This window comes from Benincasa hispida, chromosome 11, assembly GCF_009727055.1.
Source record: "Benincasa hispida cultivar B227 chromosome 11, ASM972705v1, whole genome shotgun sequence".
Classification (NCBI taxonomy): Eukaryota; Viridiplantae; Streptophyta; class Magnoliopsida; order Cucurbitales; family Cucurbitaceae; genus Benincasa; species Benincasa hispida.
The window spans coordinates 57,236,051-57,263,785 of NC_052359.1; the positions used below are offsets into that span (position 1 = coordinate 57,236,051).

Here is a 27,735-nt window from a genome sequence, read left to right on the forward strand (position 1 = left end):
AGAAAATGCTCGAAATTCCAGATTTACAAAATTTGCCATATTTGTAAAATCATAAATATGGAAGATACACATACAAAATACTATTTTAAATTTGACACCCATTGTAATCTTCCCTATTACGATTTGTAGAATGTTTGAGTACACGTGAAAAAAAAAAAAACAATGTAATTATACTTACGGTCAATCAATACCAATAGTAAAGGCCCTTTTAGATTATCTTGAGAAAATTTTGTTTTTTAAAAAATATTATTTTCAAATATAAAAAAATTAACCAAAATATTTACAATATAACAAAATTTCACCGATAGACTACGATACTATCTGTGTCAACTATTATATGTGTCTATCATGATAGATACATATAGTAGTCTATTATAGTCTTATCGCATATAAACGGTGATAATTTGCTATTATTTGTAAATATTTTCAACAATTTTATTATTTAAAATGATCTTTTTAAAAAAATTATTATTATTTAAATATATATATTTTTTTAAAAAAGATAAAAATATAGTTGAAAAATACAGTGATTATAAAACCTTCTAATTCTTTTGATTTATTTTTTAAATTAAACATTTGAAAATATAAATAGTTGACCCAAGATCGCCACGTCATTCCAATACGCAAGTAAGCTTCATAAGCTATGTTTTTCTTTTACATTTTTGTTCTTTTCTGGATAAGCACAAATTTTCTCCAACTATTGGATATCCGGCGCGGGAGTTGTCGCCGGTGCGTATCGTTTCCGTCGGAAAAGTGGCAGATGCCGTATGGCGTAAACGTAAAGAGATCACTCATCGAGGAAACAAGTTCGCGACGGATTTTTCATCATCGGCAACAGATCAGAAATCTTTATAGCAAAGCAGTAATCTAAAAGTAGTTTCGTTGGTATTTGATGATCCATCGCTTTGTGATCTTTGAAAATACCAATTCAAGTTGCTGCTTGGGATGGGATTTGGTAAGCGCAATAACTAGCTTAGTAACTCGTCGTTGACGTGAGGCGAATGTGGATTTGAGCTCTGTTCCAACAATTGTCAGACGTCCATGGACAAAGGTTCCAAGCATCAGGTTCTCTCTCTCACCCTCCCTCTTTTGGATCGAATTTAAAATCCGCTACCAGAATGTTACAAATTCATCCATTCCATGAATTTACTTTTCAACGATGATCTTCTCCACTGCTGGTAGTTATTCGTTCATCATTACTGAGACGAAATTCTAATCATGGTAGAAACTTAAATTACATCCACTATATACCGAATTTGACTGGGACATTTTCTTTGGATTAGCTACCTATCTCTTTTCGTACTCTGATTTGCGAGCAGTTAGCGTGAGATTAATATGGAACTCGGCGACTAGTTTGGTTAGTTTGCTATGGTATTCCTTGTTTGGGACTAATAAATTACTGATTCTAAAAGGATATAATAGCCATCAAGAAGTTCGATAACTTCCAAGCTCTTTACGTTCCTGACGAGACATTCTCAGGTATCCTTGAGGGGAGCGAGTGCAAAAGAAATTTCGAGGGATGCTCTTGTTCAAAAGGTTATCCAGGAGAGAGAGCAACGTCAATATGCAAGAAAAGTGGCAGCTGCGGCTCTCTTTATTCAGGTGTATTACTTTTGCTTCTAGCCGTCTACTAGTGCTATTCCTAGTTTATCTTGCACGTTCTACAGCTACTGATTAGTTAAAGATGCAGATACAATGGAGAATGGTTTGTGGATTTGATAATTGTGCATATATTTCTGTCATTGAATTATGATATCCATTCTTTAAATCTATTCAGCTCTTGGAAACAAAAGCACGTTCTGAAAATTTGAAATGACAAACTTGTTTCTCAATTGATGCAGAGAGTTTGGAGGCGCTTCAGAGTGACTAAGATAGCTGCTTTGCAGCTTCAAGTAGAATGGGAGGATTTGATGAATAGTCATTCTGGTGCACAGGGTGGCACATTCATTGCCTGTAATATTTTGAGACCATTTCTCTTCTTTATCTCGTCTTTACTGAAACGACCTCAAAATATCAAGACCAGAGATACAGACTGTATGAAAAATTGCTTTAAAATCTTGTTTGAAAGCATCAGTTCTACCGGTATGCGATTCTGTTCACCTATACCCATTTATTATTACTCTGTAACTAACATGTCCCTTTAGACTTCCAATACGTTTGTTTGTTTCTCCCCTCACTTTTTAAAATCCAATTGATAAATCTATTTATGCCAGAAACAGCAGAATATTTTGAATTATTTCTTAATTTTGCAAGTTGAGTCACAAACTGATATTGGATACTGGGTTTGTTGGGTGTCTATCTTCTAGGTACATACTAGCTTTAAAGTGGAAACTTGTAGTGAGTGTGCTAATTCCATCCAACTGTGCAACATAAATATAGTTGAAAATATGTATTTACTAATCATGGTTGTTTAACTTGGTTTGTTAGTTTTCAGAACACACAATTAGATAAACTGGAAAAACACCATTCGATTCCTTGGGCACATTTGTTACAAGCCTACATGCCTTTGAAGGAAGACTTTATTTGCACTTATGCTAAACACAAGGAAGACTTTATTTGCACTTATGCTAAACACAATTAAAGTGGAAGCCTTGTCCTCAAATACCAGTAATCCTCACAATATCAAATCTGATTTTAGGAAGCTTGCTATAATTGATAAGTGTGTGGTGTGAAGTGAAAAAAAAATGCGAGAGAAAGAGAGAATCACTCCATACAGAAACTATTCTTGATAAAATCTCCATTAGCAGGACTCATTTGTACAGTCATTTACCTTGCATTCCTTGTCTTCTTTTTGTCCCCCCAAAGTTATACATCTATTTTGGACTTAACATGCTATAATCAATCTTCCTGTCAAGAATCGAAGAACAACTTTTGCTCCTTGGCCACTGGTACATCTGAAGAAAGAAGAATATGGACTTACCAATCAAAGAAGCTTATTTCCGTATGCTTATTTATTCTTGTGCATTTCGACAAGTTGCAAGTGAAGGAGCAAGAAATTATTGTTACGACCTCTTTAGCCATGCGGCTTATAGTTGTCTTAACTGATCTTCATGGGTGGAAGAGTGTTAATGAAAATAGTCGTGCTGTTGCTGATGCAGCATTAAAGAATTTAGTTCATTATCTGGGAACATCTGAAAGTGGTCTTTACATATCAGTCAGGCAATACTTGTATAAATTGAGTGTCCTCCAGTCTACGCAGACCAGCAGTACCATCCAGGCAAATGATTTATTAGTTATTACTGTGAGTGCTATAACTTTAGCATTACGACCATTTCATTTAATGATTTTCGATACAATTGGTACTACTTCGTGGGAAGGGCATCATGTTGCTGAACAGTTTTGCTTGTTCCTACTCACAATTCCTGGGCTTGTTCAACATCTGCCACAAGTTCTGGTGCCAGCTGTAAAGCACCGATCTATTTTGCTACCGTGCTTCTGGACTCTATTGGTAAGGCCCACTGAGGTTGAACAGATCATTATTGTAATCATTTAAGTTTACTACTACACAAAGTCACAAACTGAATAGTGCTGCCTGCTGTGCTGATGAGGTCCAGCGGTTCTTGTATATAATGGATCTGTTAGTTATTAATTACTTTACTTGCTAAACTTTAGGAGTTAAGAAAAATAGTTATAAAACGAATTATTTCTTTTCGAATTCATGGTAAATTTAGCTGCGGTCAATTTCTTGATTTTGCAAAATTACTGCTTGAGGATCAAGTACCTATCTAAATAATTTAATTAGATTGTGAACAAAAAAAAAAAAGTATAATGCTCAATTTTAGTATAGAAGCAAAGTAGTTTATTATTATTATCATTATCATTGTTATTGTTATTTTATCATAATGTTCTATCGACAAATCAACCTTTGTTACATCTTATTATCAAAGAGATTTACATTTACTACATCTCTATCTGGTGCTGATTAAATTGTGGCAGTTGATGGCAGGCCAAGAAAGAGACAATTTTGTTGGGAATGTCTGATCTGGATCAGTTATCAGTTGAATGTGGTTCTAAGGTTGTTCCGGCGGTTGGGTGGGCTCTTGCTAACATTATATGTTTTGTAGCAGGGAGTGAAATTAAGGCAAGGGATTCTGGTTGGTTCAGTCAGAGTTTAGACTATGTGTTGTATGTTCGTGTTGTTGTCACTTTGGCAGAAAGTTTTTTAGCTCTGAATGGGGATTCAGGATGTGGTAAAAAGGAGAAGCAAGATATCCAGAGCGTCAATGTAACTTCTTATGAACCCTCTGATGCAGCTGTTCTCAAGAATGAAATGACATCTATGTCCATAACCACATCGTTCATTGATATGCTTAGGCCTATTTGTGAACAGAGGCATCTCACAGATCTTTTGAAAATAGTAAATACAGATGTTTATTCAGAAGTTAGCACTGCACAATCAAATAATATGGAATGTATGAAAAGCTTGAAACTGCTCGATATATCATACTTCTACATGTATATGCTCAGAATATTTTCATTATTGAATCCCCCGGTCGGATCGTTACCTATTCTTAATATGTTATCTTTCACTCCTGGATTTCTTGTTGATTTGTGGGGAGTCTTAGAAAGTTCCCTTTTCCCCAATGATGCTGATGAAGCTGAAGATCACTTTCCTGGCTCAAGTAAACTATCAAGTAAAAAAAAAGATGAAGTTTTTGGCAAAAAGCAAAATCAAGTCGGTAAGGATGGAAGTAGTAGGTGGGTAACTGTCTTCCATAAGTTCACGAGCAAGTCACAACCAGATAGTGATCATTTGGACCCAATTGAAGTTCAATCTAGTTCTAGACAGGGGGATGACAACTTATGCGATTTGTGGGACATAAAATCTTTGAGTTGTGGTCCACAAGGTATTTCAAAAGATTTGTCATGTCTGCTCTATCTTTTCAGTGCCACTTATGCTCATCTGCTGTTAGTTCTAGATGACATAGAGTTCTATGAAAAACAGGCAAGATATTTCGTCTTTACCCTCCATTGTAGAATTTCTCAAAGTGTGATGCTTTATTTGTGAACTTAATTATGTGGATTAGGTTCCATTCAGGCTGGAGCAGCAAAGGAAACTTGCATCAATGCTTAACACGCTTGTGTATAATGGCTTGTCCCATGGTACTGATCAGCAAAACACGTACCTTATGGAATCTGCAATCAGGTGCTTGCATCTGATGTATGAGAGGGATTGCAGACATCAGTTTTGTCCTCCTCCGCTATGGCTTTCACCTGCTAGAACAAGTAGACCACCTGTTGCAGTTGCTGCAAGAACTCACGAAGCTTTATCAGCCAACTTAGGGGCAGATGATCCTTTAACAGTTCCAAGTATAGGATCAATTATTACTACCACACCACATGTGTTCCCATTTGAGGAAAGGTGAGACTCGAACCTCTAACTAAAATGATTATTTTCTTTTTTCCAAGCAGCTTTGCGAGTCTCGTTGTTTGTTTTGCCTCCTCCTCAGCTCAATTAATATTTCAATCTAAATTTACAACGCTTGCCCCATAATTTTCAATCTTCCTATCCCCTATTGTTTCATACAAGAAAAATCCTGTCTTGTTTGACCTAGTTACTTTTACTCTAACGAATCTTCAAAACCATCAAAGACGTGTGTAACATCATTTGGGTGATCCCCGTAGAAGGAAACCGTATTCATGACTTTGAATGGGAAATGTTATTTTCCCTTCATTGGCTACCTAACGTGGAACTCAATAAGCACAAATACAGACATGAGACACGGACATGGCACAACACGGACACGACACGATGAGGACACGTTTATTAGAATATACATTTTTATACCAAAAGAAAATTCAAAGTAAATGGATCAATGCATTTATATGCTTAAAAAATTAGTTTGATATATATCACACAAATTTTATTACTATTGTCATATATGTATCTTTTTAGTCTACTCAACAAATGTTCTATGCATGTTTAACACATTTGTTGCACTAACTAGTGTCCGATACGTGTCCAACAAGTGTTGGAGTGTCCAAGTGTCCGTATCGGACATGCTAGCCAAACTAAAGTGTCCGTGCTTCTTAGATGGAAGAGTATAAGGCTTAATATTGAGCATTTGGAGTACTTTTCATGGGCGTTGAGAGCTTTTAGAGCTTACTTCATCTGATTTCCTTATAAATATTGCACAAACCGTGTGCTTCCCACCCTTTTCATATCTTGACTTGAAAGAATATGTGTATATGAGCATAGATAGAGTGATTGTACGACATGGATGCATAAACTATGATGAAATTGACTAGTCATTGAAATTGGTTTTACCTCCACGTAATAGTAATTGACTGTTACGCGCATTGTATTTAATACCAAGTTTTTTTTCTCTAATGCCTACTGGATTTCTTAAACTATTTTTCACGATGGCATTCTTCTTTTTGTTTTCAGTACTTGTAGTTTTGACGTTATTATTATTTCTCCATTCTAAACTTTTACATCTTTCATATTTAGATACTTTGTTCGATTACACTTTCTTGGAAGATGATTGTTGCTCTCTTCATCTCCTTCTTCATTTTTTTTATAGGAAACCAAAAATTTCATTGATAACAAACTTCTTCTTCATAATCTACAACCCTTAATTTGCACTTCCAAGGTGCCCAAGCTTCTATTTTCTTATTTTCCCAAGAAAAAGACCGAAAAGTTTAAATTATATTCCAATTAATCTGAAACTTTTTTTTTCTTTCCCTTTCTTGGTGCACCGTATGTCGCCAAAACTCCGAATCCTCACCTCATATGTTTGCCTCACGAAGCGTTTCTGGCATATTGTTTTGGAAGTTTATGGATGGTCTTTTGCTTACCTGATTTTATATTTGATCTCCTGGCATCTCTGTTAGTGGGGCATCCTTTTGGTGGTACCAAGTGGACAATTTGGTTGGCTATGGTGCATGGGTTCTTTTGGACACTTTGGGGTGAACGTAAGGGTCAACTTTTCAGAGTCCTCAAAGTAGATTTGTTTATTCAGTTCTTACTCATGTTTTTAATTGGTGTAAATTTGGGTCTCCTTTTACTTTTTCCCCCTCAATCGAAGAGATCTTTTGTAATCACTTATTGATGTAGGGTTTTCTCTATTTCATTCATTCAATGAAATGTTTCTTTATTCGAAAAGAAAATCTTTTTTGACAATATGTTGGGTGGGGAATCGAACTATGACCTCGAGGTCTATAGTACAAGCTTAATGCCATTTGAGCTATGCTCATGCTTGCAAGCATGAACCATCTAAATGCTAATTACTAATTAAAAATGATCTAGATGATGGTATAAATTCCACTCATCACTTATATTTTACAATTTTTTAGTTTAATGTTATCTTTGGTTCTGTTAGTAGGCTCTGAAATATTAGTTATTCTTCCTTTTCTTTCTCAATAAAATTTTATCTTGAAAACTTAGTATTTCCCTCCATCCAAAGCCATTATATCATAGAAACAATTATGGAAAAATGATCTTTTTGGTGCTTGGGTTTTCAAAAGTATATTCGTTTGGTCCATGAGGTTTTAAAATATGCACTTTTCATCATTGAGTTTTGAGTTTTCAGAAATAGGTTTAAAGGTCTATGTCATTACATTTTCCGTTTGATATGAAGGCCGGAGTGTAAGACTAAGTTTTCAAGATAAAATATAAGTGATGTGTGACTTCCTTTGGGAAGGGGTTGATGAAGGAAAAGTTAATGGATCACACCTAATTAGATGGGAGGTAATCGAGAAACCGGTTTCTTGGGGGGTCTAGAAATGGGGAAACTAAAGATTCGTGGTTTTTCTTTTTCTTTTTCTTTTCTTTTCTTTTTCTTCTTCTTCTTCTTCTTCTTCTTCTTCTTCCTTTTTTTTTTTTTTTTTTTTATAACTTTGGGAACCTAAGGATTCGTAACAAAGCCCTTTTAGCCAAATGGTTGTGGCGCTTTTCTGCTGAGCCCAATTCTCTATGGTGTATGATTATTGAAGTTAGAGTGGATGGATAATGGGATTAAAGGGACAGACACCTACCGGAATCCTTGGAAAGATATCTTGAGAGAGCTCCCAGGCTATGTGCTTTGGGTCCAATGTGTGGTGCGGGAAGGGAAAGAGACGTATTTTTGGGAAGATCACTGGATAGAGGAGAGCTCTCTGTGGGTTATTCCCCCGGTTGTATCATTTGTCTTCATTTGAAAATCATTTTGTGTCTAATTTTCTTGTGTGGATAGGGAGCTCTTGTATGTTTTCCTTCGGGTTCCGTCGTGCTTTTTCCGATAGGGAAATGATGGACGTGGTGGCTCTCCTTTCTCTTCTTGAGAGTCACCCCTTTCGTCTTGGGAGGAGAGATATGAGAGTTTGGACTAATCCTTTGGATGGGTTCTCGTGTAAGTCTTCTTTCCAGTTTTTGATTAACCCTTCTCCTCTGGGAGAGTCTGTCTTTTCGTCGCTGTGGAGAATTAAGGTTTCTAGAAAGGTAAGATTCTTCACTTGCAGGTTTTTCATGGCCGTATTAGTATGTTGAATAGGCTACTGAGAAAGATGCCTTTGATGGTTGGGCTTTTCTGTTGTATTCTTTGTCGGAAGGTGGAGGAAGATCTGAACCATATTTTTTGACATTGTGAGTGTACGAGCTTTGTTTGGGATTTGTTTTTCCGAATGTTTGGTATAATGTGTGCTCATCACAGAGTTGTCTGAGATATGATCGAGGAGTTCCTCCTCAATCTGCTTTTTGAGGAGAGAGGCCTATTTCTCTGGCTTGCTAGTGTTTGCGATATTTTTTGGGTGTTGTGGGGTGGGAAGAATAGTAGGATGTTTAGGGGGGTTGAGAGGGATGTTGGAGAAATTTGGTCTCTCGTTTGTTTTTATGTTTCTTATTGGCCTTTGATTTTGAAGGCTTTTTGTAGTTTACCTTTAGACTTGATCTTGTATGGTTAGAGTTAGTGGGAATCTCCCTTTTTTGTGGGTTTGTTTTTTGTTTGCTCGTGTGTGCTTTCATTTTTTTCTCAACGAAAGTTGTCTTATAAAAAAAATAATATTTATTTATTTATTTTTAATGCCAACATGTCGTTTGAAATTGAATGGTTGAGAAGTCAAGTTTACAGAGGAATCAACTTTGAGTGCCTATGTCGAGCTTTGGTGAAAATAGATGGCCGATTGGGTACTCCCCCTTGGCAACTCTGTTGTAAGAAGATGGGAAGAAAGAGGGGGGAAACAATGGAGGTAGGGAGGAGAGAGAGTGGAAGAAAGGGGGAGAGTGAAATTATTTATTTTATTTTTAAATTTCAAATGCCACGGAAACATCAAAACTAATAAAGAAACTACTCTATAGCAAACGGAAAAACTAATGCTGAAGACCCTTTAAACCATTTCTCAAAACTGAGAAACCTTTTAAATCTGTGCTTGAAAACTTAGAGGTTATAAAAGTACATTTTGGAAGTTTATGTACTAAACAAAACTATTCATAAAAACTTATAGACCAGAAAGGTAATTTTTCCAAAAGCTTTCTTCATATCTTTGACTAAAATGTGATGTGCTTCTGCAGCTGATGCTCATGGGAACTCTTAAGCACCTATAATTTCATTTAGAGGTCTTAAATTTTGTCTTGCCTTATCAAAGGCTTTTCATGTCCTTTCTTTTTATTCCTGGCAGAGTTGAAATGTTCAGAGAGTTTGTCAAGATGGACAAAGTCTCCCGAAAAATGGCAGGTGAAGTTGGTGGTCCTGGTTCACGATCATTTGAAATTGTAGTTCGTCGTAGCCATGTTGTTGAAGATGGATTCAGACAGTTAAATTCTCTTGGGTCAAGGCTGAAATCAGCTATCCATGTTTCATTTGTTAGTGAATGTGGTCTTCCTGAGGCTGGCCAAGACTGTGGTGGATTATCCAAAGAGTTTTTGACTGATATTGCCAAAGCAGCATTTTCGCCTGAGTAATTTACTCAAACTACCAAGAATCGTTGTGGTCTTTCTTTCTTGGTCTCCAATAGTTTATGTAATTTTGTTTACCTTTTCTTTTAGATATGGACTTTTCTCTCAAACCTCTACTCCAGACAGGCATCTTATCCCTAATGCATCTGCACGATATCTCGACAATGGTATCCAGATGATCGAGTTTCTAGGTAGAGTTGTTGGAAAGGCTCTCTATGAAGGAATTTTGCTTGACTACTCATTTTCGCATGTTTTTGTCCACAAGCTTTTAGGGCGATATAGCTTCCTTGATGAGCTATCAACACTTGATCCTGAGCTCTACAGGAATCTCATGTATGTCAAGGTAAATTCTACATACTCACAAGGACGAGCCAAAATTACAATAGTACAATATGATGTTCCCTAATGACTACTTATTAGTATTACATGCTTTCTTTACTTTCTTGTATTTTTATCATCATTATTATTATTATGTTTTCTGAAGTTGAACGTTTGAATATTTTTTACATGATTATAATGGAAAGATACATGAAGGGCATATGCTTTAGCAAAGGAATGATGCTAGTTTGTGCTAATAAACAATAAAATATGAGTAGCCTGGTTAGATAGATGTTGAGACTTGAGATGGTCTTGGATGAATATATGTATATCTTTTACAAGAGGTCCTGGAGGAATATTATATCCAAAAAAGAGGAAAAGTAGTCCAACTCTGTATGTTTGACCTCTTCTGGAGTGTGGTGCGATGGTTTACTGTAGGCTGGAATTGACAGATGAGAATATTTTGTGAGATGGATTAAATCGTATGATAGTGTAAAGGTAGCCTCAAAGACATTCTTTAAAATTTGATGCCTGTATGAGTTTATGAGTTGATTATCTAATGCTTTAGTTAGGTTAAGACTTAAGGCTAAGCAATTAACATGCGGGTCTTTATTCCAACTGATTGATACCCAAGTCATCAGGTTTGGGTGAATCCTCACTAGATGACAGGCAGACTGGGAAGCTACTTGAAGCATCATCACATTGACTGTACTTCCATTTACTTTTGAAGGTTAGGCATGACAGGGGAAAAAAAAGGAGGAAAAGTGATCAACCAAGTGGTCATTAGTTCAAAGTTGGTTAATCTGTTTAGCAGCATAGGAGGTTAGAAGAGCATGTAGATGACTAAATTGGACGATGCCAATTTTTCTGGGGAAACTTGCTAGGCAATAAATAAGTGAGATAATGTCAGTTGTTGATTGGTCTTTAAGCCTTGGGTGCAAGCAATTTTTATCCTCTTTGATTCTCTAAATCCTTTCTGTTCACGACGATTAATTAACTGCATGAAGTTGCATTATTATCTTTGTGACAATTATTTTAAAAACTTCAATTGTTTTGACCTGTTCTGACAGTCTTACGAGGGTGATGTCAAAGAACTCTCGCTGGATTTCACTGTAACTGAAGAATCATTTGGTAAACGACATGTTATTGAGCTTAAACATGGTGGCAAGGATATTTCTGTTACAAATGAGAATAAGATGCAGTATGTTCACGCCATTGCTGATTATAAACTTAATCGACAGGTCATTAATTGTCTATCATTCACTCTATTCCTTTTTATGTGATAATTCATATTCATGGTTGCTTTTGAGAGATGTGAAACTAACCTGTGTTATGGTAGTGTAGTTTATGAGAGAAGTGAACCTCATTAATTGAATATTTTCCGTGAATGGTCTGATTTCTTTAGGAAATATAAATTATTCACAGAGTTGAGCAGTGATTTTTCTTTTCTGCTTTGCAAAGATAATTTTTTTGATTTAAATTTATGTCTGTGACTTCATTCTCTGTTAAATTGCAGATATTGCCTTTTTCAAACGCGTTTTATAGGGGTTTAACTGATCTTATATCACCATCTTGGTTGAAGTTATTTAATGCAAGTGAATTCAATCAGGTATAGATTGATGCCCTTGATTATAGATGTGCATTATTTACTCTCTCACTATGGACTTTGCTTCCTTATTGTCATTTAAACTGTAGCAATGTATGTGATTCCTTAAACTATAAAAGCTAATACTAATTCCTTGAAAATCGGGATGGGGACATGTATACGTGAGGGCCTCCCACAACTCAAGCTAATAAGGGACTTGAAAGACCTTTTAAAGATGATGTGATGATCGCTGTCAAAAGTCTTGGGAGTCCTTGGTCTTCAGTATGACATGGGGAATTTCTATTAAGAAAAACCTTATAGAACCATCAAGTATGACATCTTTGTGATGTATCAAGGTTTGATTTTAACGATGGTGACAAATGCCTAAAGGAACTTGACATTTGCTTGGTTCATATGAAAAATTACAATGCAGCCTTCTCCCTGAGTGGAACACATAAAAGTCATTGCAAGAGTTTTGGTAGAAAGGCTGAAAACATCCTCCCCCATGACTGTATCTCTTAACCAGTCAGTAACTAACAATCCTTTATGCTTTCTTCATTGCAAGTGAAGCAGTACATCAGTGGTAAAGAAACAGAGGCAAGGATGAGTGCATAGGCCGTGAAAGTGTCCTTGATTTGGTTAGTTGACAATTCTTAGTAGTAGTAAGAGAGAAAGAAAAGGTTAGTATAAATGGTAAAAGATGTGGATTTGATGGATCAAGGCCTACATCCTGGTGTGTGTGTGTGTTTGTTTTTAATACCATCGTTGTTTGATTGGAAACTTATTAAATCTTTTTCTTACTACTTTGGTTAAACGCTTTGATTTTCATTATACTAGTGTGTGTGTGTGTTTGATTGGAAACTTAATAAATCCTTTTTTTTTGGGGGGGGTTTGTTTGTTTAATATCAATGCCATTCTCTAGTTGCTTTCAGGTGGAAACCATGATATTGACGTCAATGATTTGAGAAAGAATACACGATATACAGGTGGTTACACAGAGGGCAGCCGAACAATTAGTATTTTCTGGGAGGTAAAAACTTGCAGAGTGATTAACCTGCAATGCTTCGTTATCATTCACATATTTTACTTTTCAGATTGCTTTCTACTGATTTAATTCCTTTTCCTAAAAAAAAAAAAAAAGGGAAGTTGCGATATATTTCCTTGTGCTTATGTGGCATTGTTCTGCTTCTGGTTGGTGGATGCAACTTAACTTAGAATTAAAAAAAATAATGTCTACTTGGCCAATTTGATACTTATTAATGTTCCTTCTCTCTCTCTCTCTCTGCCTATGCCCTTTTCTTTTTTGAAAATAAATTCTTTTACCATAGGAGCCCCACTGAACGGGAAAGGATATTGATTTTTCTCTGTAGCTCCACTTCTACTCCTTTCTAGATTATTTTTTATCTATTGCCTCAAAACTATACTCATTGTCAACAAAATTGTAAATCTAGGAATTATGCTGTAACTGGATGAACGTAGGAATTTTTTGGAAGGAAAAAACTCTTATTCCTTGCAATGAAATAAATTATTTCAGTCCGTTTATAGTGTACATGCAGTCCACTCGTTCTGTGGCTTTCAAACTTGCGGATAAAACGCATGCATATGTTTTTGGAAAGGGTTGTGGTTGTATACAGTTAGATAATTCTATGATCTGGTGGTAGAATAATGTTGAAAAATCAATCTTTATTATACTTTGAGAGACTATATAACTGCTTGCTGATGCTCTAGTATATCAATGAAGAAGGTCACTATTCAATTCTTCAAATTGTAATATCATCACCGTTTCATTAAATTTGACGCAAGTATTTTTATTATCATTTTAAATTCATGTTATCATGTGTTTCGTATGAAGCATATGGTCTTTTCTGTTGCAATTTCCAAGTTTTTTTTCCCCCTGTGCTGCTGCCTTCCTATTTGCCTTCTATTTCATTTTTGTTAATTTTTCTTGGGTTGGGGATTGGGGAAAATGGTACAGGTTATTAAAGGATTTGAACCAAAAGATCGTTGTTTGCTTCTTAAATTTGTCACCAGTTGTTCTCGAGCCCCATTACTTGGATTCAAATACCTGCAACCAGCATTTACCATTCATAAGGTGTGCAATTTCAATCTTTAGCGTCTGGCAACATTTCTTTAATTCGTACTTTAGAGGACTTCTATGCACCATTTTGAACCCCAGGGAAGAACAGATGAACATAACTGTGTGACATCTTGCTCAACTTTAAATGAGCTGGTTGGAATTTCACAACAAACAAGAAGGAAAAGAAAAACCTGGTTGGAGTGTATAGAAAGCATTATTTATTGTAAGATCTGAGATGGAAATTTAACCTCATGTAGGTTTCGTGTGATGTACCTATATGGGCTTCAATAGGAGGACAGGATGTCGAGCGGCTTCCAACTGCTTCCACTTGCTATAATACTCTCAAGGTATGTACAAACGGATAGAATCCACTGCAATCAAAATTTTCAATTACACAAGTTTGAATTACTCAAAAAAAAAAAAAAAAAAAAAAAAGCGAGACCTCATTACCGGCTATATGACCATTAATTGCGCAAATGTAGATTAGCCATTGGTAATATCCTAAATTCATCTGTTTTCTAACTGCTAACTATCTGCATCCTTCGTAGCTTCCTACATATAAACGTTCGAGTACTTTGAGATCAAAACTTCTCTATGCGATCAATTCCAATTCAGGATTTGAACTTTCTTGATGTATCTGACATCAGGTATGTAGTAATTGAAATTTGAGCCTTGTTTGCACTTTAAACTGCTCAGTGACTCTTCCACCAACTTGAAGACTCGGCTTTCCATTACTGTATTTTTACACTCAGGAAAATTTTTTGGTACTGCCATGCGACACTCCCATTCACCAACATTTATGCTAAAGAATAATGCATGTTCTTAAAATAATTCAAGATTGTGACCAGCGAGAGTAGTTATTCTGGTTGTAAATAATCTCGGAAAAGATAAAATACTCTTTGGTCCCTAAATTTTGAGTTTAGTTTCTATTTGATCCTTAGATTTTAAAACATTTTAGTTTAATTTTCATTTGGTCCTTAGGTCTCGAATCTTGAAATCTGAAAAACCAAATAGGAATAAAATTCAGAATCCAGAGTAAAAATTTAGCATTTTGAATTTTAAGAATTAAAAGAAAATTGAATACAAAAGTCGAGGATAAAAAATCGGCATTTCGAAATGAAACGTAGAGATTACATAGGAATTAGATCCAATAATTTTTTCCTTAATTTCTTCTCAATGAATTTGTAGTTCAATACATATCTTTATCCTATCATTGTTTTTATAAATATGCCCAACAATTTTGATCCTCTTCTTGTGGTTTCAGTGAATCTGACTTGGAACAACATAACTCATCAATTATGCATTCTTTGTCTTCCTCACCTCACTCTGTGCAGGCATGCAGCTGATTGGTCCAAACTTACATCTAATTATTTTCTAGTCGGTACACAATGTGAGTGATAATTGTTCTTATTTACTAGTCTGTGTCACATCAAAGGCGGTTGTTTTTTGATCTTATCCCATCTTAGGCAATGCCACAGTTTCATCTTGTTGTAAGGAAACGTTTGAAAAAATATACACAATAATTTCTGTGGAACTGCCAGTCCTAAATGATTCGACTTGTTTTTGTTTTTCTTGAGCATTTCGTGACAGCTTTTGTAGAAACAGTATATGAGATCAGATTCATCCATCACAAACTTCAGGTGATAATTTTTTTTTATTACAATCTTGTTAAGCTCTGCAACCTCCTGTCTATATCTATTTGCAAGATTGTTTATTTTATGTATCGTAAATGCATAATTCGCCTATCAAAGCGTGTTTCTATTCTCCAATCCAAGCATAATTTAATTGGTTAATACATATAACCGATTTGTGAGATTTTATCCATTTCAAACAAATATACTATTAGTTAGCATAATATCTTTTGGGGCCAGTGGTGGGTCTTGAACTTTCAATCCAATAGGAATGAATGTATGATTTAATTATTTGGTCAATGTTTATGTTAGGAAACATGATCTTGACTAAAAAAGGGTTGTTTTGCATGTGCAAGGCCACCATCATAATCATAATTATGTTAGAAAAATAGTTAAATTATTTCAGGGAGTTATTGGTATATAATAAGGACCTTATTTTTTTTAGTACAACAAATAATATGGGTGGGAGAGTAAAACTTGGACATCATGAAAGGTAATAGATTCTTTTATCTATTATCAAGTATGAGTACAGTATCTTTGTCCATTAAGCCAAGCAACTAACATAGAAAAGTCAAGCAACTAATTTAAAAAGGACAATGTCTTTTATATAATAAATAATATTTCTTATAGTCTTATTTAACGTCAAGTTTCCATTGGTTGTACTAATATCAACACTTTCCATTGGTTGGTTTTATATCATAAATTGTAAAAGAGCAATGAATTCCTGTGTGCATCATTTGGGCAGTGTAAGAGAAGGGGAAAAAAAGAAAAGAAAAAAGAGAGGATAAAGTGAATAAAAATTTCTAAAAAAGGATGTTTAGTAATACCTTTTGAAAGAAGTGTTTTAGGGTGAAATGTTTATACATAAGCATTTTAAAGAAACATATGCGCTCTCAAAATTTATTACTTTTAATTAGTGGAACACATTTCTCTGCAATTCTATACAAATACAATACCCTAAAAAAAATTTTTGTTCATTGTTAATCTTTTTACCACTTTTTAAAACCCTCATTTTATTTATTATAATAAAGAAAGATAAACATCCCAAACATATTAAAACAAGTGTCCTAAAGGTTATGCTAAGTTTGAATTTGTAAGAATAGAATAGAATAACAGGAAACTTCTTTCATCCATAGAAACAAACCAATGTTAATTGAGCTCAAAGAAATTCCCCAAGCCTTAAAAGAAAGTTTCAAAGCCACGGAATCATAAAAAAGCAAAGTACAATCCGGATTAACAGATTGGTAAAGAATCTTTTACGCCATTTTGATCAAGAAAAGCTCAAAATTGTCTTGATTCTTCATTCATTTTCAAAACAACAATTCAATAGTGACAAGGTGCAGTCTATGGTCCAAGAAACTAAACCACATATACGAGTTACGGTGTCGAGCATTCGAATTACTATAGCCTACATCGGCCAATAAAGGAAGGACTTTTATTTTTTTAAAAAACGACAGGACATCGGAGGCAACCAAGCAAACTGATTTTCCAATGGCGAATACATCTTCGAAAACGGATAATTTGGGGCCAATGTTTTTAAAAGTTGGCATTCCTCTAGCTATATCTGCAGCAGGTGGAATATGTGCTATAATGATGGCAAAAGGTTCATTTCCAACTTCCTTAAATCTCTTCAAACCCAAATCAAAACTCATGAAAAATGAGAACTTTCACAGCCATAATCACTCTTCTTCAATTTCTTTCGAGGAAGAAGAAATTTTAGAAACTGAGGGAGAAAAACCCAATGTTGAAGAAGTGATTCTAAGCATAAAGGGCAGAGTTGAAGATCTTGAAAGGAAAGAATTGGATATAGAGAGGCAGTTCATTTGGTACCAAAATTTAAAAGAAAGAGAAGCTTTGTTGGTGGAGCTGAAGAACACTTTGCTTTTGGATATAGCTCATATAAATTTCTTGGAAAAAGAGATTTTGTTAATGGAAGAAGAAAACAAGAGGTTTGAGAGTTTGGTAACAGAATATTTGGGAGTTTCAGAGCAACTTGAAGGTCAAAAAACAGAAAACAAGTTACTTGAGAGAGAAGTAAAGAAACTTAAGAAGAGATTGAAGGATCAATCAAAGATTATAAGAGAGAAGAATTTGAAGATCGAAGATAGTAAAACACAACTTTGGAGAAACAATGAAGAAATGGAAACAAAGAAGAGGATGATAGAGAAATTGGGGAAGGAAGTGAAGGAGCTGAAAATGCAAATGGATCAATTGCAAGAGGACAAGAACAAAGCTTTATCCACATCAAAGGTTTCATCTTCTTCTTTTTTTCTGCACTCAATATTCATTATCTTGAAAAAAAAATCATTGGGAATCAAAACCCACGTCTAAAATTTATAAATATTTCTATAGGGAGAAGATTCATAAAACTATTATGATTCATTTTAAGTTTAAATACTACTTTCGTTTATATACTTTCGATTTTGATTCATTTTAGTCTTTGTTCTTTTAAAATGTTCATTTTATCTCTGTATTTTTAATTTTGATTCATTATTGTCTCTATATTTTCAAAATATTCATTTTGATTCTTGTATTTTCAACTTTGTTCATTTTAGTCCGTGTACTTTTAAAAAGTGATCACTTTGGTCCCTTAAAATTGAGATAAAACATGAAAATAAAAGACTAAAATGGTGACTTTTCAAAAATACATAGAGTAGAATTGACATTTTAAAAGTATAGAGACTAAAATGAATAGAACCAATGAATCAAAGTTTAAAGTACAAGGACGTTTCCTTTTGTATAAGGAACATTGTTCTTATTTAGTATTTAATGAATACGAATATTTGCACTTCTAAACAATGCGGAACTTTGATCCTACCCTCGACGATACGTTAACCAGGTATTTGATTAACTCGCGAGGCTTCTTAAATCTTGCAGATTGAAGAAGAAAAATCAGTAACAATGGAGGATTTCAACAAGCTTTCAACTGAATTGAATCAGTTGAAAGATGCATTTGAGGTATTTAAAAAGCAAGAACAAGAACAGCAAGGCCAGAAAGAAAATCCTAAGGAAGGAGAGAGAAATCACAAAGCTTTGGATCAAAATGAATCATCATCTGATAAAACTAACTCCACAAGGCCAAAGCTTCTTCAAAGGATAAGCTGTGTTGGAGGAAATGAAAAAATGAAAAGAAAAATAAGACCAGAATAAGAGGAAATAATTTCTGTTTAGCTGCTTAATTATTACCTTTAACTGGAAATTCTATAAATGCTAATCCACATAGTAGTTTGTATTTGGGTAGAAATGTAACTTCACTCCATTTTATGTGAATTATTTTCAGAATTATGACATTCTGTGAGCCATTATTCTTATGTAACAAAATTGGTTTATCTACTATCATTGTATTAGTCCATTTTTGTTCCTTGGATGAAGAAACAATCCCATTTCAATTGTGATGATTGAAATTGGAAACTATATTAGAACTTGAATAATACAAATATTTAGCTTGTAGTTATAGGTATATATAAAAGTAATTTTATAACTTTAAAAAGATACACAATATTAGAGCATAACTCAATTAACCCAAACCACACAGGATAAGGAGAAAAAAGAAGAGAAGAAGCTTGCTCATCCAATGCCTTGATAGCCAAAGAGGGAGTCTGAATATTATTCCAACAACGATCATAAACAAAAGAGACATCGCCCTAAATCTTAATATATTTATAAACTGTAAATTTAAGTTACTGATATCAAAATTGATGTCCATCGAAAAACATGTTTTTCCTATAAAATACAGGAAAAAAAAGTGAGTTTTTTAAAGAAAGATTTGACAGATGATAATGAAAGAGATAATTGTCCAAAAGACTCATTTTAAGGGACCAAAATGGCAAATGACCTAGTTTTTTTAAAAAAATATCAAATGCCCATTTACTTATGTCATGACCACGTGAAGTTACAGTCTTCTTTTTTTTCTTTTTCCTCTTTTTCTCTAGTGCGATTTCTTTCACTGCACGTCTTCTTCTTCTCCAGCTTCTTCTCCTTTGTACGTCTTCTTCTTCTCCGACACGATGAGTCCCTGCGAACAGCTTCGATGTGACCAGTTCCAATGAGCAAGAGACAAGAGAGAGGAGTGATTTTGTGAGTGAGGAAACAAAGAGAGAATGAGACAAACAAGAGCGAGATATAGTGATTCGTGAGTAAAAAATGAAGCATTGTTTTTCCGCGTACGCATGAGTAATATTTGATATATTTCACCCGTATTTGATGTCAACCAAGAGTCCTTTAGTATTTTTCTTTTTCAAAAATCAAGTCATTTCACAATTTTTGCATAATCTTTAGGTCATCCATACGATGAATCTAGATAGAAAAAAATCGATGGGGTTGATAGAGCAAACAAATTGTGAAATCATCAATGTGGGTAATGTTAAATGTGATGGAATATTATCTGGGCCATCTGAAATTGTGGATGAGATTGTGGATATCATCTTCCTTTTCTCTCAACACACAGTTTCGGAAGAAGTTTTATGGACTAATTTCCCTGAATCCCACTTCATAACTGTCACTGATCGATCCAATGGAGCTTTTCCTTCTTCTTCCTTCCTACAAACAAAACTCCACTATTTTCCACAAGCCCCTTAACCCCTTCGCCATTATGGGTCTCTCTCTCTCTTTCTCTCTCTCTTTTCTCTGTTTTTTTTTTTCTGGGTTTCTTTCAGAATGAGTTAATCTCTCTGAATCTGCAGGGAAGAGACGGCCATCTCTTTTCCCTTGTCGATGCTCCTTATCGTCTTCACATGAAAAATCTTTAGAACAAGCTAAAGAATCGCTGCGGTGTGAGGGAAGAAGGGCATTGATTGGTTCTTTCCTGACGACGGGTATGTCTTTTGAATTTGTAGAAGATTGTTTGGGTATTGTTGAATCCGTTTTAACCTATGAAATGTGATCCCATTCAATAGGAAGTTTAATTTACTGTTGTAATTGAAATTGTGTTGTGATCTGGAGCGACACTTGACTTTTGAATGTCTCTGAATTTGATAATTATTAACTTTAGGTAGTTGGTTCTTATTGAGAGACTGCTTAAGGGGAAATATTGTTCCTTTTAAGTATCTAGAAGTGGTATTTGGACCTTGGAAAATGGAACTGGTGGACAAAGTGGCGTTGTGTATCAATAACCTTTTATTACATATGTATTTGTGAGTATTCGGACCAACGTACACAAACCTCGACTATTCTCACAAATTGAACTACTTGACTCTATTACATTTTTTTTAATATGAAAATAACAACCTTCATTGAGAAAAAAATAAAGAATACATGGACATACAAAAACAAATCCACAAAAAGGAGAGCCCCTCTACAAAAAGGGACTCTAACTAAGCAAAATAGTACCTAAGAGTAGTTACAAAAGATATTCAAAATCAAAGCCATAAGGAGACATGGAAACAAACGAAGGATCAAATATCTAGAGGATCCCTTTCCACACCCAAACACCCTACTATTCTGCTCACCCCAAAGAACCCACACAATCGCACACACCCTTGCAGACATAAAAAATGATTTGTCTCTCTAAAAGGCGGATTGAAGAGGAACTACTTGATCTTATCACTAACGTTTTTGTGATGAATACATACCAAGCCGTCTGAAGGAAGAAATCCCAAACTCCACCCACATAATCACAACACCAAATAATATGGTTCAAGTCTTCCTTCGCCTTCTAACAGAGAATACAACAAAAAGGCCCAACAAACAAAGGCAACTTCCTCACAAGTCGATCCAACGTGTTAGCACGGCCATGAAGAACTTGACTTTATTACATTTAGTTATCAAAGAAACTTGTAGGATATTAAACCTTAAATAAGTGGCTACTATGACTTGAATCCCAGTCGAAATTCCCTCCTAGTACTTTATTATTTACGTCGGTACTTAAAGTTCACTAGACCAATCTATGGTAGTTTGTTTTGCATCATTAGTATATGATTCAGACCTCGTGTAAAAGAGTCTAAGCATTTTGACTCCCATGCTTCATTAATATCGAGAACTACGGTAATAAAATAGAATCTATTAGACTATTCTTACATTGAATTAGACGTGATTGACAAATAGTTTGTTTGGGGCTCTTTGTTATTGACTTTGTACTGACTATACTCGTCAGCTGATAAGCTTCAAACCAGTTTAAAAATTTTTGCATCATTCATGTGTAAGTTACTAATTTTATTTTTTGAGAATCCTCCTTTGGTTTCAGCTGCTGGCATATATTTCTGCAATGTAGCCGAGGCTGTTAGCACAAGTAGAAGGGCTGTAAGTGTTTTTTTCCCCGGTTGATTCACAATGAATAATTTCAACTTCATTTTGTTCTTTTTTCCATCATAGAAGAAATCATTTTTTTCAATTGTAGAAGTGTTTGAAAAGCTTCCACTTTTACAGCTAAGAGGAGCAAAAATACCTGAAAGTGAGTTTACAACTCTCCCAAATGGTCTGAAGTAAGTTCCTTCCACTGCCATTAGTATAGAATTTTGTGATTCTTTTTATATTTTACTACTCTTCCTCATTTCTTTTGGAGTTCTTTATTGTCTCGTAAGATGCTTCGGGCTTTTGAATAACATGTCTTCGATCTATCTACACAGTTCTGTTTTTTCATGTCTAAAATCTCCTCTTGGAATAACTTTCAGCTGGAGATTATCTTTCTTATCAAATATTCATAACTCATGCTAATACCAAGATGGGGTTGGTTCTGGTCTTGTTTTTCTGCAACATATGATGAAACTCAGAAAAGAAATGTATCCTTCAGGTACTATGACTTGAAGGTCGGAGGAGGAACTAAGGCTGTGATTGGATCCCGTGTTGCAGTACGGTTGTGAGCTAGCTGTATTTTTATATTCAACTAACAAGATTTTATAATCTTTTCCCGAAAAGAAACAGAATGGCTAATACATCGACCGTGTGTAACAACCACAAATCTTCGAACATTTGGGAGACTATTATGCACAAAATATGCACGTATCTTGTCTTTGATTGACACTTCTAAGATGCCACCTCTAAGAAGAATAACTTCCATGTCATTCTGGGACGTTTGTTTATTCTCTTCTAAAATCTTAGACAACCAATGAGCCTTCTGATGGAATCCATTATTGGTCCTGAGAAAATTACTCTCTGACTCAATGTGTCCCATCCCCACTTCCCCAGTAAATGTTCACTTTCTATTTTTGCTCACGAGAAAGTTTTCTTGTTTATTCTTCTTTTTTTGTCAAAAAAAAAAGGGAAAGAAAAAAGAAAAGAAAGCACATAGATTTCATTGGTTTTAAAAGTTACAAACTAGAAACTTCTACAGAAACATATCAATAAACCTTGAAAACCAGACCAAACAATCTACAATATGAAGGATTATATAAAGAAATCACTCCAACGGGAAATAATCTGAAAAAATGGATAGCTTCCGAAATATTTGGATAAGGAACTCCAAGAAGCGGCATGAACCTTGATTAGATAAAAAATTTCCTCTCAAGGGTACTTTTGTTCTTGAAATCCCGCTTCTTATACGCCAAGTTCCCTAATTCAACGATTTAACTAATGTTGATCCATAACAAAACACTCTTGTTTTTCTTTCAAAACCATGTCCACAAATAGGAATGAAAAAGTTGTTCTTGACACTGAAATTCTCGAGAAAGTTCTATGGGAAAAAGTATGCATGGTAATCAATAATTTTTGTTATATCTCAAGCTTGCATATATTCTTCACCTAGTAAATCATATTGGTGCACCCTCAAGCTGGCATCCTATTTGATCCAAAATTTAGTGTGTTCTAAGAAGTTCTACCATGGTCCATGTTTGTGAGGTGGGGTCAGGGGGAGGGACCCTCAAAAACCAACTTAATTCTATGCAAAACTAAAAATATAATGTGTCATTTTGTAGGTTCACTATGTGGCTAAATGGAGAGGGATCACCTTTATGACAAGTAGACAAGGGCTTGGTGTTGGTGGAGGAACGGTAAACCTAACCAAACCAATTTGTACTTTTTTAAGGTTCAACACTTCAAAATAATTATTCAGATCTTAAGATGTTGTGATCAAAAAATTTCTTTTAAGTGGGTATGCTTGAATTACTGCAGCCTTATGGATTTGATGTGGGCCAATCAGACAGGGGGACGGTCCTCAAGGGATTGGATCTAGGTGTTCAAGGAATGAGGGTGGGAGGCCAGGCGAGATACCATCTGACTATGAGAATTGATTAAATAATCTTTCATTAGAAAAGCCTATTGCTCTTCCGTTTTCGGGTTTTGCTGAAATACTCTCTTTTTTTTTTTCACAGAGATTGCTTATAGTTCCTCCTGAGTTAGCTTACGGAAGTAAAGGGGTTCAAGAAATTCCTCCAAATGCAACAATAGAGGTAAAAACTTCCTTTACCTTTTACCAATGTTGTATTTGTTCATTAGTAGCAAGCTTAGACAGAAAGGTTTGTGCATTCTTATTTCAATGGTTAAAGACATCATTATTATAAGAACTCTTACCTAATATGAAGGGGAAAATGTACAACAAGAACATTTCTTACATTTTTGTTTACTGTTTAACTAATTGGATTTAATGTTGTTATCATCTTTGGATCTGTAGTTGGATGTGGAATTATTATCCATCAAGCAAAGTCCATTTGGGTAAGTAGTGGTTCTTGATATTCTTCAGTATTTTGATGGATTTTCTTTTCTACTTTGATGAGTTTTACCCCATTTCGTGAGTGCAGGACTCCAGTAAAAATTGTTGAAGGTTAATAAATTTCTCAGTGATATGGATTGGCATTGAAACTATGAAATTGGTGCTGAAGGGGAAAGCTTACCTGGTTTGAGTCTTCTTTTCAGCAAGATATGTCCATTACCATTTTGATTAATATTTATTTTTTATTGAAATGTAAATTCATTCTCCCATCTTATGAATATATATCACATGTACTTTATGGAAAGCAACTGAGATATTTGGGTAGTGCAGGTTCCATTAGAATATGGATTACTAGTTTAATATTATATGTTGTTTGGTTTTCTTCATTGTCATGATTTGTTGCTCGATTATATTAAAAAAGAAGAATGGATCAAAGTTTCCAAGGAATTGGAAGCCATTTTTGGAAGCAGCTTGCCTTATGGGAAGAAGGCATCTTGAAAAACCTCCTTTATTGTGACCATTCAAGAGGAATCCACCAGTCTGTATAAAGCCAAAACACCTTATATAGATTCTTTCTTCCAACTTTTCAATGGTCATGTCTTACTACTTTATTCTCAAGCCCCGTTCTCTATTTACGCCACTCCTGACCTAATCTGTTCCATAAATCAGCTCTTCCTCATTGATCCTCTGATACATGGTAACTATGAAGATCCTAACACCACGCTTCTTTGGAAGTTACCTTTTCTTTCTTCTGTTCTTTCGTCTCTTCTGCCATTCTCAAAAAACCTGCCCAAGCTGTGGCCCCTTTGAAGTTCCTTATCCTCTCAGTACTAATCCCAACTGTGGTGACTTAGACTATGCTCTTCGCTGCGATTCTCATTCACAGAAACTCTACTTTGATGCACTCAATGGAAGTTCATATCCTATCCTCAAAATCAATGCTTCAAGTCAACGTATGGTGATCCAACCATCTCCATGGGTTCCTGGCTCCTGTGTTACTCAAGACATGTTGGTTGGTGAAGGACTGTGGTTAAACCAATCACTCCCTTTTAACATCACTTCATCAAATACAATTTTCCTCTTGAACTGTTCTCCCCGTTTACTGGTCTCACCGCTCAATTGCACTCCTTCCAGTCTCTGTCACCACTACTTGGCAAGTTCAGGACGAGTCGATGGAGAAAGAGCATTTCAGTGTGCAAGTGTTCTTGACCCTTGTTGTACCTTCATTCCTGGTGGGATGCCCTCAGCTTATAAGATAAGGCTTCATAACTCAGGCTGTAGAGCATTCAGGAGTATCCTTCATCTGGATGTTGGAAAGCCTGCAAATCAATGGGAGGAAGGTCTGGAAATTCAATGGGCTACTCCACCTGAACCAATCTGTAGAACTCAATCTGATTGCACTGGAGCCTCAGATTGTCTTCCTACCGGCGGTTCAAACAGCCGTTATCGTTGCCTTTGCAGAAGGGACTACCATTGGGATCAGAATCTTGGAACATGCCGGAGAATGAATAGGAAGAGCACAGTTAGGCTCAGCATAAAGCTCTTGGTATGTCTCGTTTCCTTTTTCATTCTAGCTGCGGTTATAGCTCTAATTACAGTCAGGAAGTCCAGAACTTTCAGTAAACAGGAAAAGCTATGTAAAGAAAGAGAAGATATGTTGAATCTAAGCCATGGCGGCAGACCAGCTAGGATGTTTCATTTGAAAGAGATGAAGAAAGCAACAAATGAATTTTCGAAAGACAGAGTCCTAGGCAGTGGTGGCTTTGGAGAGGTTTACAAAGGTGAACTTGAAGATGGGACCGTCGTAGCCGTGAAGTCGGCTAAAATGGGTAGTCTAAAGAGCACGGAACAAATACTCAACGAAGTTGGAATACTATCTCAAGTAAATCACAGGAATCTAGTGAAACTTATAGGTTGCTGTATAGAAACTGAGCAACCATTGATGATATATGAATACATTTCCAATGGCACCCTCCATGACCATTTACATGGTAAGATTCCTACTTTCTTGGACTGGAGAAAAAGGCTAAAAATTGCTTCACAAACTGCTGAAGCATTAGCTTATCTGCATTCAGCTGCATACCCTCCCATCTATCATAGAGATGTCAAGTCGACAAATATTCTTTTAGATGATAACTTCAATGCCAAAGTCTCAGATTTTGGACTTTCTAGATTGGCTTTGCCAGGAATAAGCCATGTTTCAACTTGTGCACAGGGTACATTAGGTTACCTAGACCCAGAATACTATCGAAATTACCAATTAACGGATAAAAGTGATGTGTATAGTTTTGGAGTTGTCCTGCTTGAGCTTTTAACCTCTCAAAAGGCCATAGATTTCACAAGAGATGAAGATAGTGTCAATCTAGCAATCTTTGTGATCCAACAAGTGCAAAATGGTACATTCATTGATGCCATCGATAAACAGCTTATCAGTGACGATCCGTCCAGCAATATACTGATCAGTGTGAAGCATTTCTTGGAGCTTGCACTCGCCTGTTTGAGGGAGAGGAAAGTGGAAAGGCCTTGCATGAAGGATGTACTCCAGGAACTTGAATACATAACTCAGATATTGGAGAATCCGGAAACAGTTGCTGAAGAATAGATTTGTTGTGTTAACCTCTTTTACTCTTTGAATATTCATTATTTAAAAAAAAAAAAAAAAAAAAAAAGGCTTGGGAAGGAGATGAGAATGATTCCATGAAACACTCATAGAATGACAGATGCTAATGATGGATTCTAGGATGGTAGAAAGGAAAAGGAAATAGACAATTGGGATCAGATCCCTTACTTTGTGGAGAAAGTATTAAAAATGAAGCTGAGAATGTGGATTTTCAATGACATTTGATGAGGAATCTTGATGGATTTAGAATGATTGCTAAAAATAAACTTATTTAGTAAAAGCATTGGCTATTGATAGTTATATCTTTGTCGTATAATTTTCTTGCAAATCAAATATCGAAATTGGTCCACTTGCATTTTCCTTCCCTTCTCGCTAACTCATTTGACTCTTTCCACTTTGAATAATCTCAAATATTCATTCAGTAGAATAAAATCTCTCAGTTTTGTTTTGCTCCCCCACCGCCCAAAAAAAAAAAAATAATAAAAATCACATACTTTCAAATTTGTAATGATTTAATCTCTATCGTAAAAAATCTCATCAAAATCAATTATCTTTATTTATAAAGTAACTACTTAGTCTTTATAATTTACACAAACTAATCCTTAATATGCTTTTTTAAATCTACATAGATAAGAAATTTCCTTAAATCTAATATTACTTTTTATGATTGAGATTAAATCGCTAAAATTTGTAAGTACATTTTTTGAAAATTTAAAAATATAGAGAATACATGGTTGCTTCCAAGAAAGATAGGAATGAAAAAGATTTTTTAACCAAAAAGAAAAAAACAAATCAATTATCATTGGTTTTTTTATCAAATTCATAACACTCGGGGATACCTTTTGGGGATGTTCGCTCCCTTAAATTTTCTTCCTTAGTATTAAGTTGTAAAAGATGAAGACTCCGATGTAACATGTCGCCTCAATTTCAGGATTTATGAATATTCCCTTGTTTATTTATTCATAATGACATTGTATTAAATTGATTATATGAACTACAATACCATTTTAAGATGTCAAAGAAATTTCTGATAAAAATACTAATATCTTGTG

General features: G+C 35.1%; 4 protein-coding genes across 8 annotated transcripts; all 4 read left to right on the top strand.

Annotated features, from left to right (window-relative positions):
* The first annotated feature begins 656 nt into the window (after window positions 1-656).
* Window positions 657-15,495, top strand: LOC120091097 (E3 ubiquitin-protein ligase UPL7). Of its 5 annotated transcripts, none has more exons than XM_039048935.1 (15): window positions 657-1,065; window positions 1,480-1,602; window positions 1,842-2,082; window positions 2,856-3,448; window positions 3,947-4,945; window positions 5,028-5,362; window positions 9,595-9,873; window positions 9,962-10,214; window positions 11,260-11,430; window positions 11,706-11,798; window positions 12,697-12,804; window positions 13,750-13,866; window positions 14,109-14,198; window positions 14,400-14,498; window positions 15,116-15,495. In XM_039048935.1, the coding sequence occupies exons 1-14, from the start codon at window positions 1,042-1,044 to the stop codon at window positions 14,481-14,483; spliced, it is 3,510 nt and encodes a 1,169-aa protein (XP_038904863.1). In that variant the 5' UTR covers window positions 657-1,041; the 3' UTR covers window positions 14,484-14,498; window positions 15,116-15,495. The 5 variants fall into 5 exon arrangements, 3 of the variants coding, with proteins under 3 accessions (XP_038904863.1, XP_038904864.1, XP_038904865.1); XM_039048936.1 differs by having other exon boundaries at window positions 15,186-15,495; XM_039048937.1 differs by lacking the exon at window positions 11,706-11,798.
* Window positions 15,496-15,656: 161 nt separating this feature from the next.
* On the top strand, window positions 15,657-18,834 carry LOC120091098 (myosin-10). The gene is made up of 2 exons (XM_039048939.1): window positions 15,657-17,732; window positions 18,360-18,834. The coding sequence occupies exons 1-2, from the start codon at window positions 16,974-16,976 to the stop codon at window positions 18,630-18,632; spliced, it is 1,032 nt and encodes a 343-aa protein (XP_038904867.1). The 5' UTR covers window positions 15,657-16,973; the 3' UTR covers window positions 18,633-18,834.
* A 1,036-nt stretch (window positions 18,835-19,870) lies between these two features.
* LOC120090058 (peptidyl-prolyl cis-trans isomerase FKBP16-4, chloroplastic) lies at window positions 19,871-24,405 on the top strand. Its single transcript, XM_039047544.1, has 10 exons — window positions 19,871-20,077; window positions 20,165-20,296; window positions 21,664-21,719; window positions 21,846-21,901; window positions 22,210-22,267; window positions 23,330-23,404; window positions 23,526-23,615; window positions 23,726-23,803; window positions 24,025-24,065; window positions 24,152-24,405. Exons 1-10 carry the CDS (start codon window positions 19,996-19,998, stop codon window positions 24,177-24,179), a joined length of 696 nt encoding a protein of 231 aa, XP_038903472.1. The 5' UTR covers window positions 19,871-19,995; the 3' UTR covers window positions 24,180-24,405.
* A 175-nt stretch (window positions 24,406-24,580) lies between these two features.
* Window positions 24,581-26,732, top strand: LOC120090057 (wall-associated receptor kinase-like 20). Its single transcript, XM_039047543.1, has one exon. The coding sequence runs from the start codon at window positions 24,758-24,760 to the stop codon at window positions 26,663-26,665; it is 1,908 nt and encodes a 635-aa protein (XP_038903471.1). The 5' UTR covers window positions 24,581-24,757; the 3' UTR covers window positions 26,666-26,732.
* The last annotated feature ends 1,003 nt before the right edge of the window (window positions 26,733-27,735 follow it).

Bases quoted from the DNA above. Each gene is read 5' to 3' on its own strand.
- LOC120091097 (XM_039048935.1), top strand. From the start codon at position 1,042: ATGGACAAAGGTTCCAAGCATCAG. The intron at 11,799-12,696 runs GTATAGATTGAT...GCCATTCTCTAG, and splicing joins ATGCAAGTGAATTCAATCAG to TTGCTTTCAGGTGGAAACCA. The intron at 13,867-14,108 runs GTGTGCAATTTC...AACCTCATGTAG, and splicing joins CAGCATTTACCATTCATAAG to GTTTCGTGTGATGTACCTAT.
- LOC120091098 (XM_039048939.1), top strand. From the start codon at position 16,974: ATGGCGAATACATCTTCGAAAACGGATAATTTGGGGCCAATGTTTTTA. The intron at 17,733-18,359 runs GTTTCATCTTCT...TAAATCTTGCAG, and splicing joins AAGCTTTATCCACATCAAAG to ATTGAAGAAGAAAAATCAGT.
- LOC120090058 (XM_039047544.1), top strand. From the start codon at position 19,996: ATGGAGCTTTTCCTTCTTCTTCCTTCCTACAAACAAAACTCCACTATT. The intron at 21,902-22,209 runs GTAAGTTCCTTC...TGTATCCTTCAG, and splicing joins ACTCTCCCAAATGGTCTGAA to GTACTATGACTTGAAGGTCG. The intron at 22,268-23,329 runs GTACGGTTGTGA...GTCATTTTGTAG, and splicing joins TGATTGGATCCCGTGTTGCA to GTTCACTATGTGGCTAAATG.
- LOC120090057 (XM_039047543.1), top strand. From the start codon at position 24,758: ATGGTAACTATGAAGATCCTAACACCACGCTTCTTTGGAAGTTACCTT.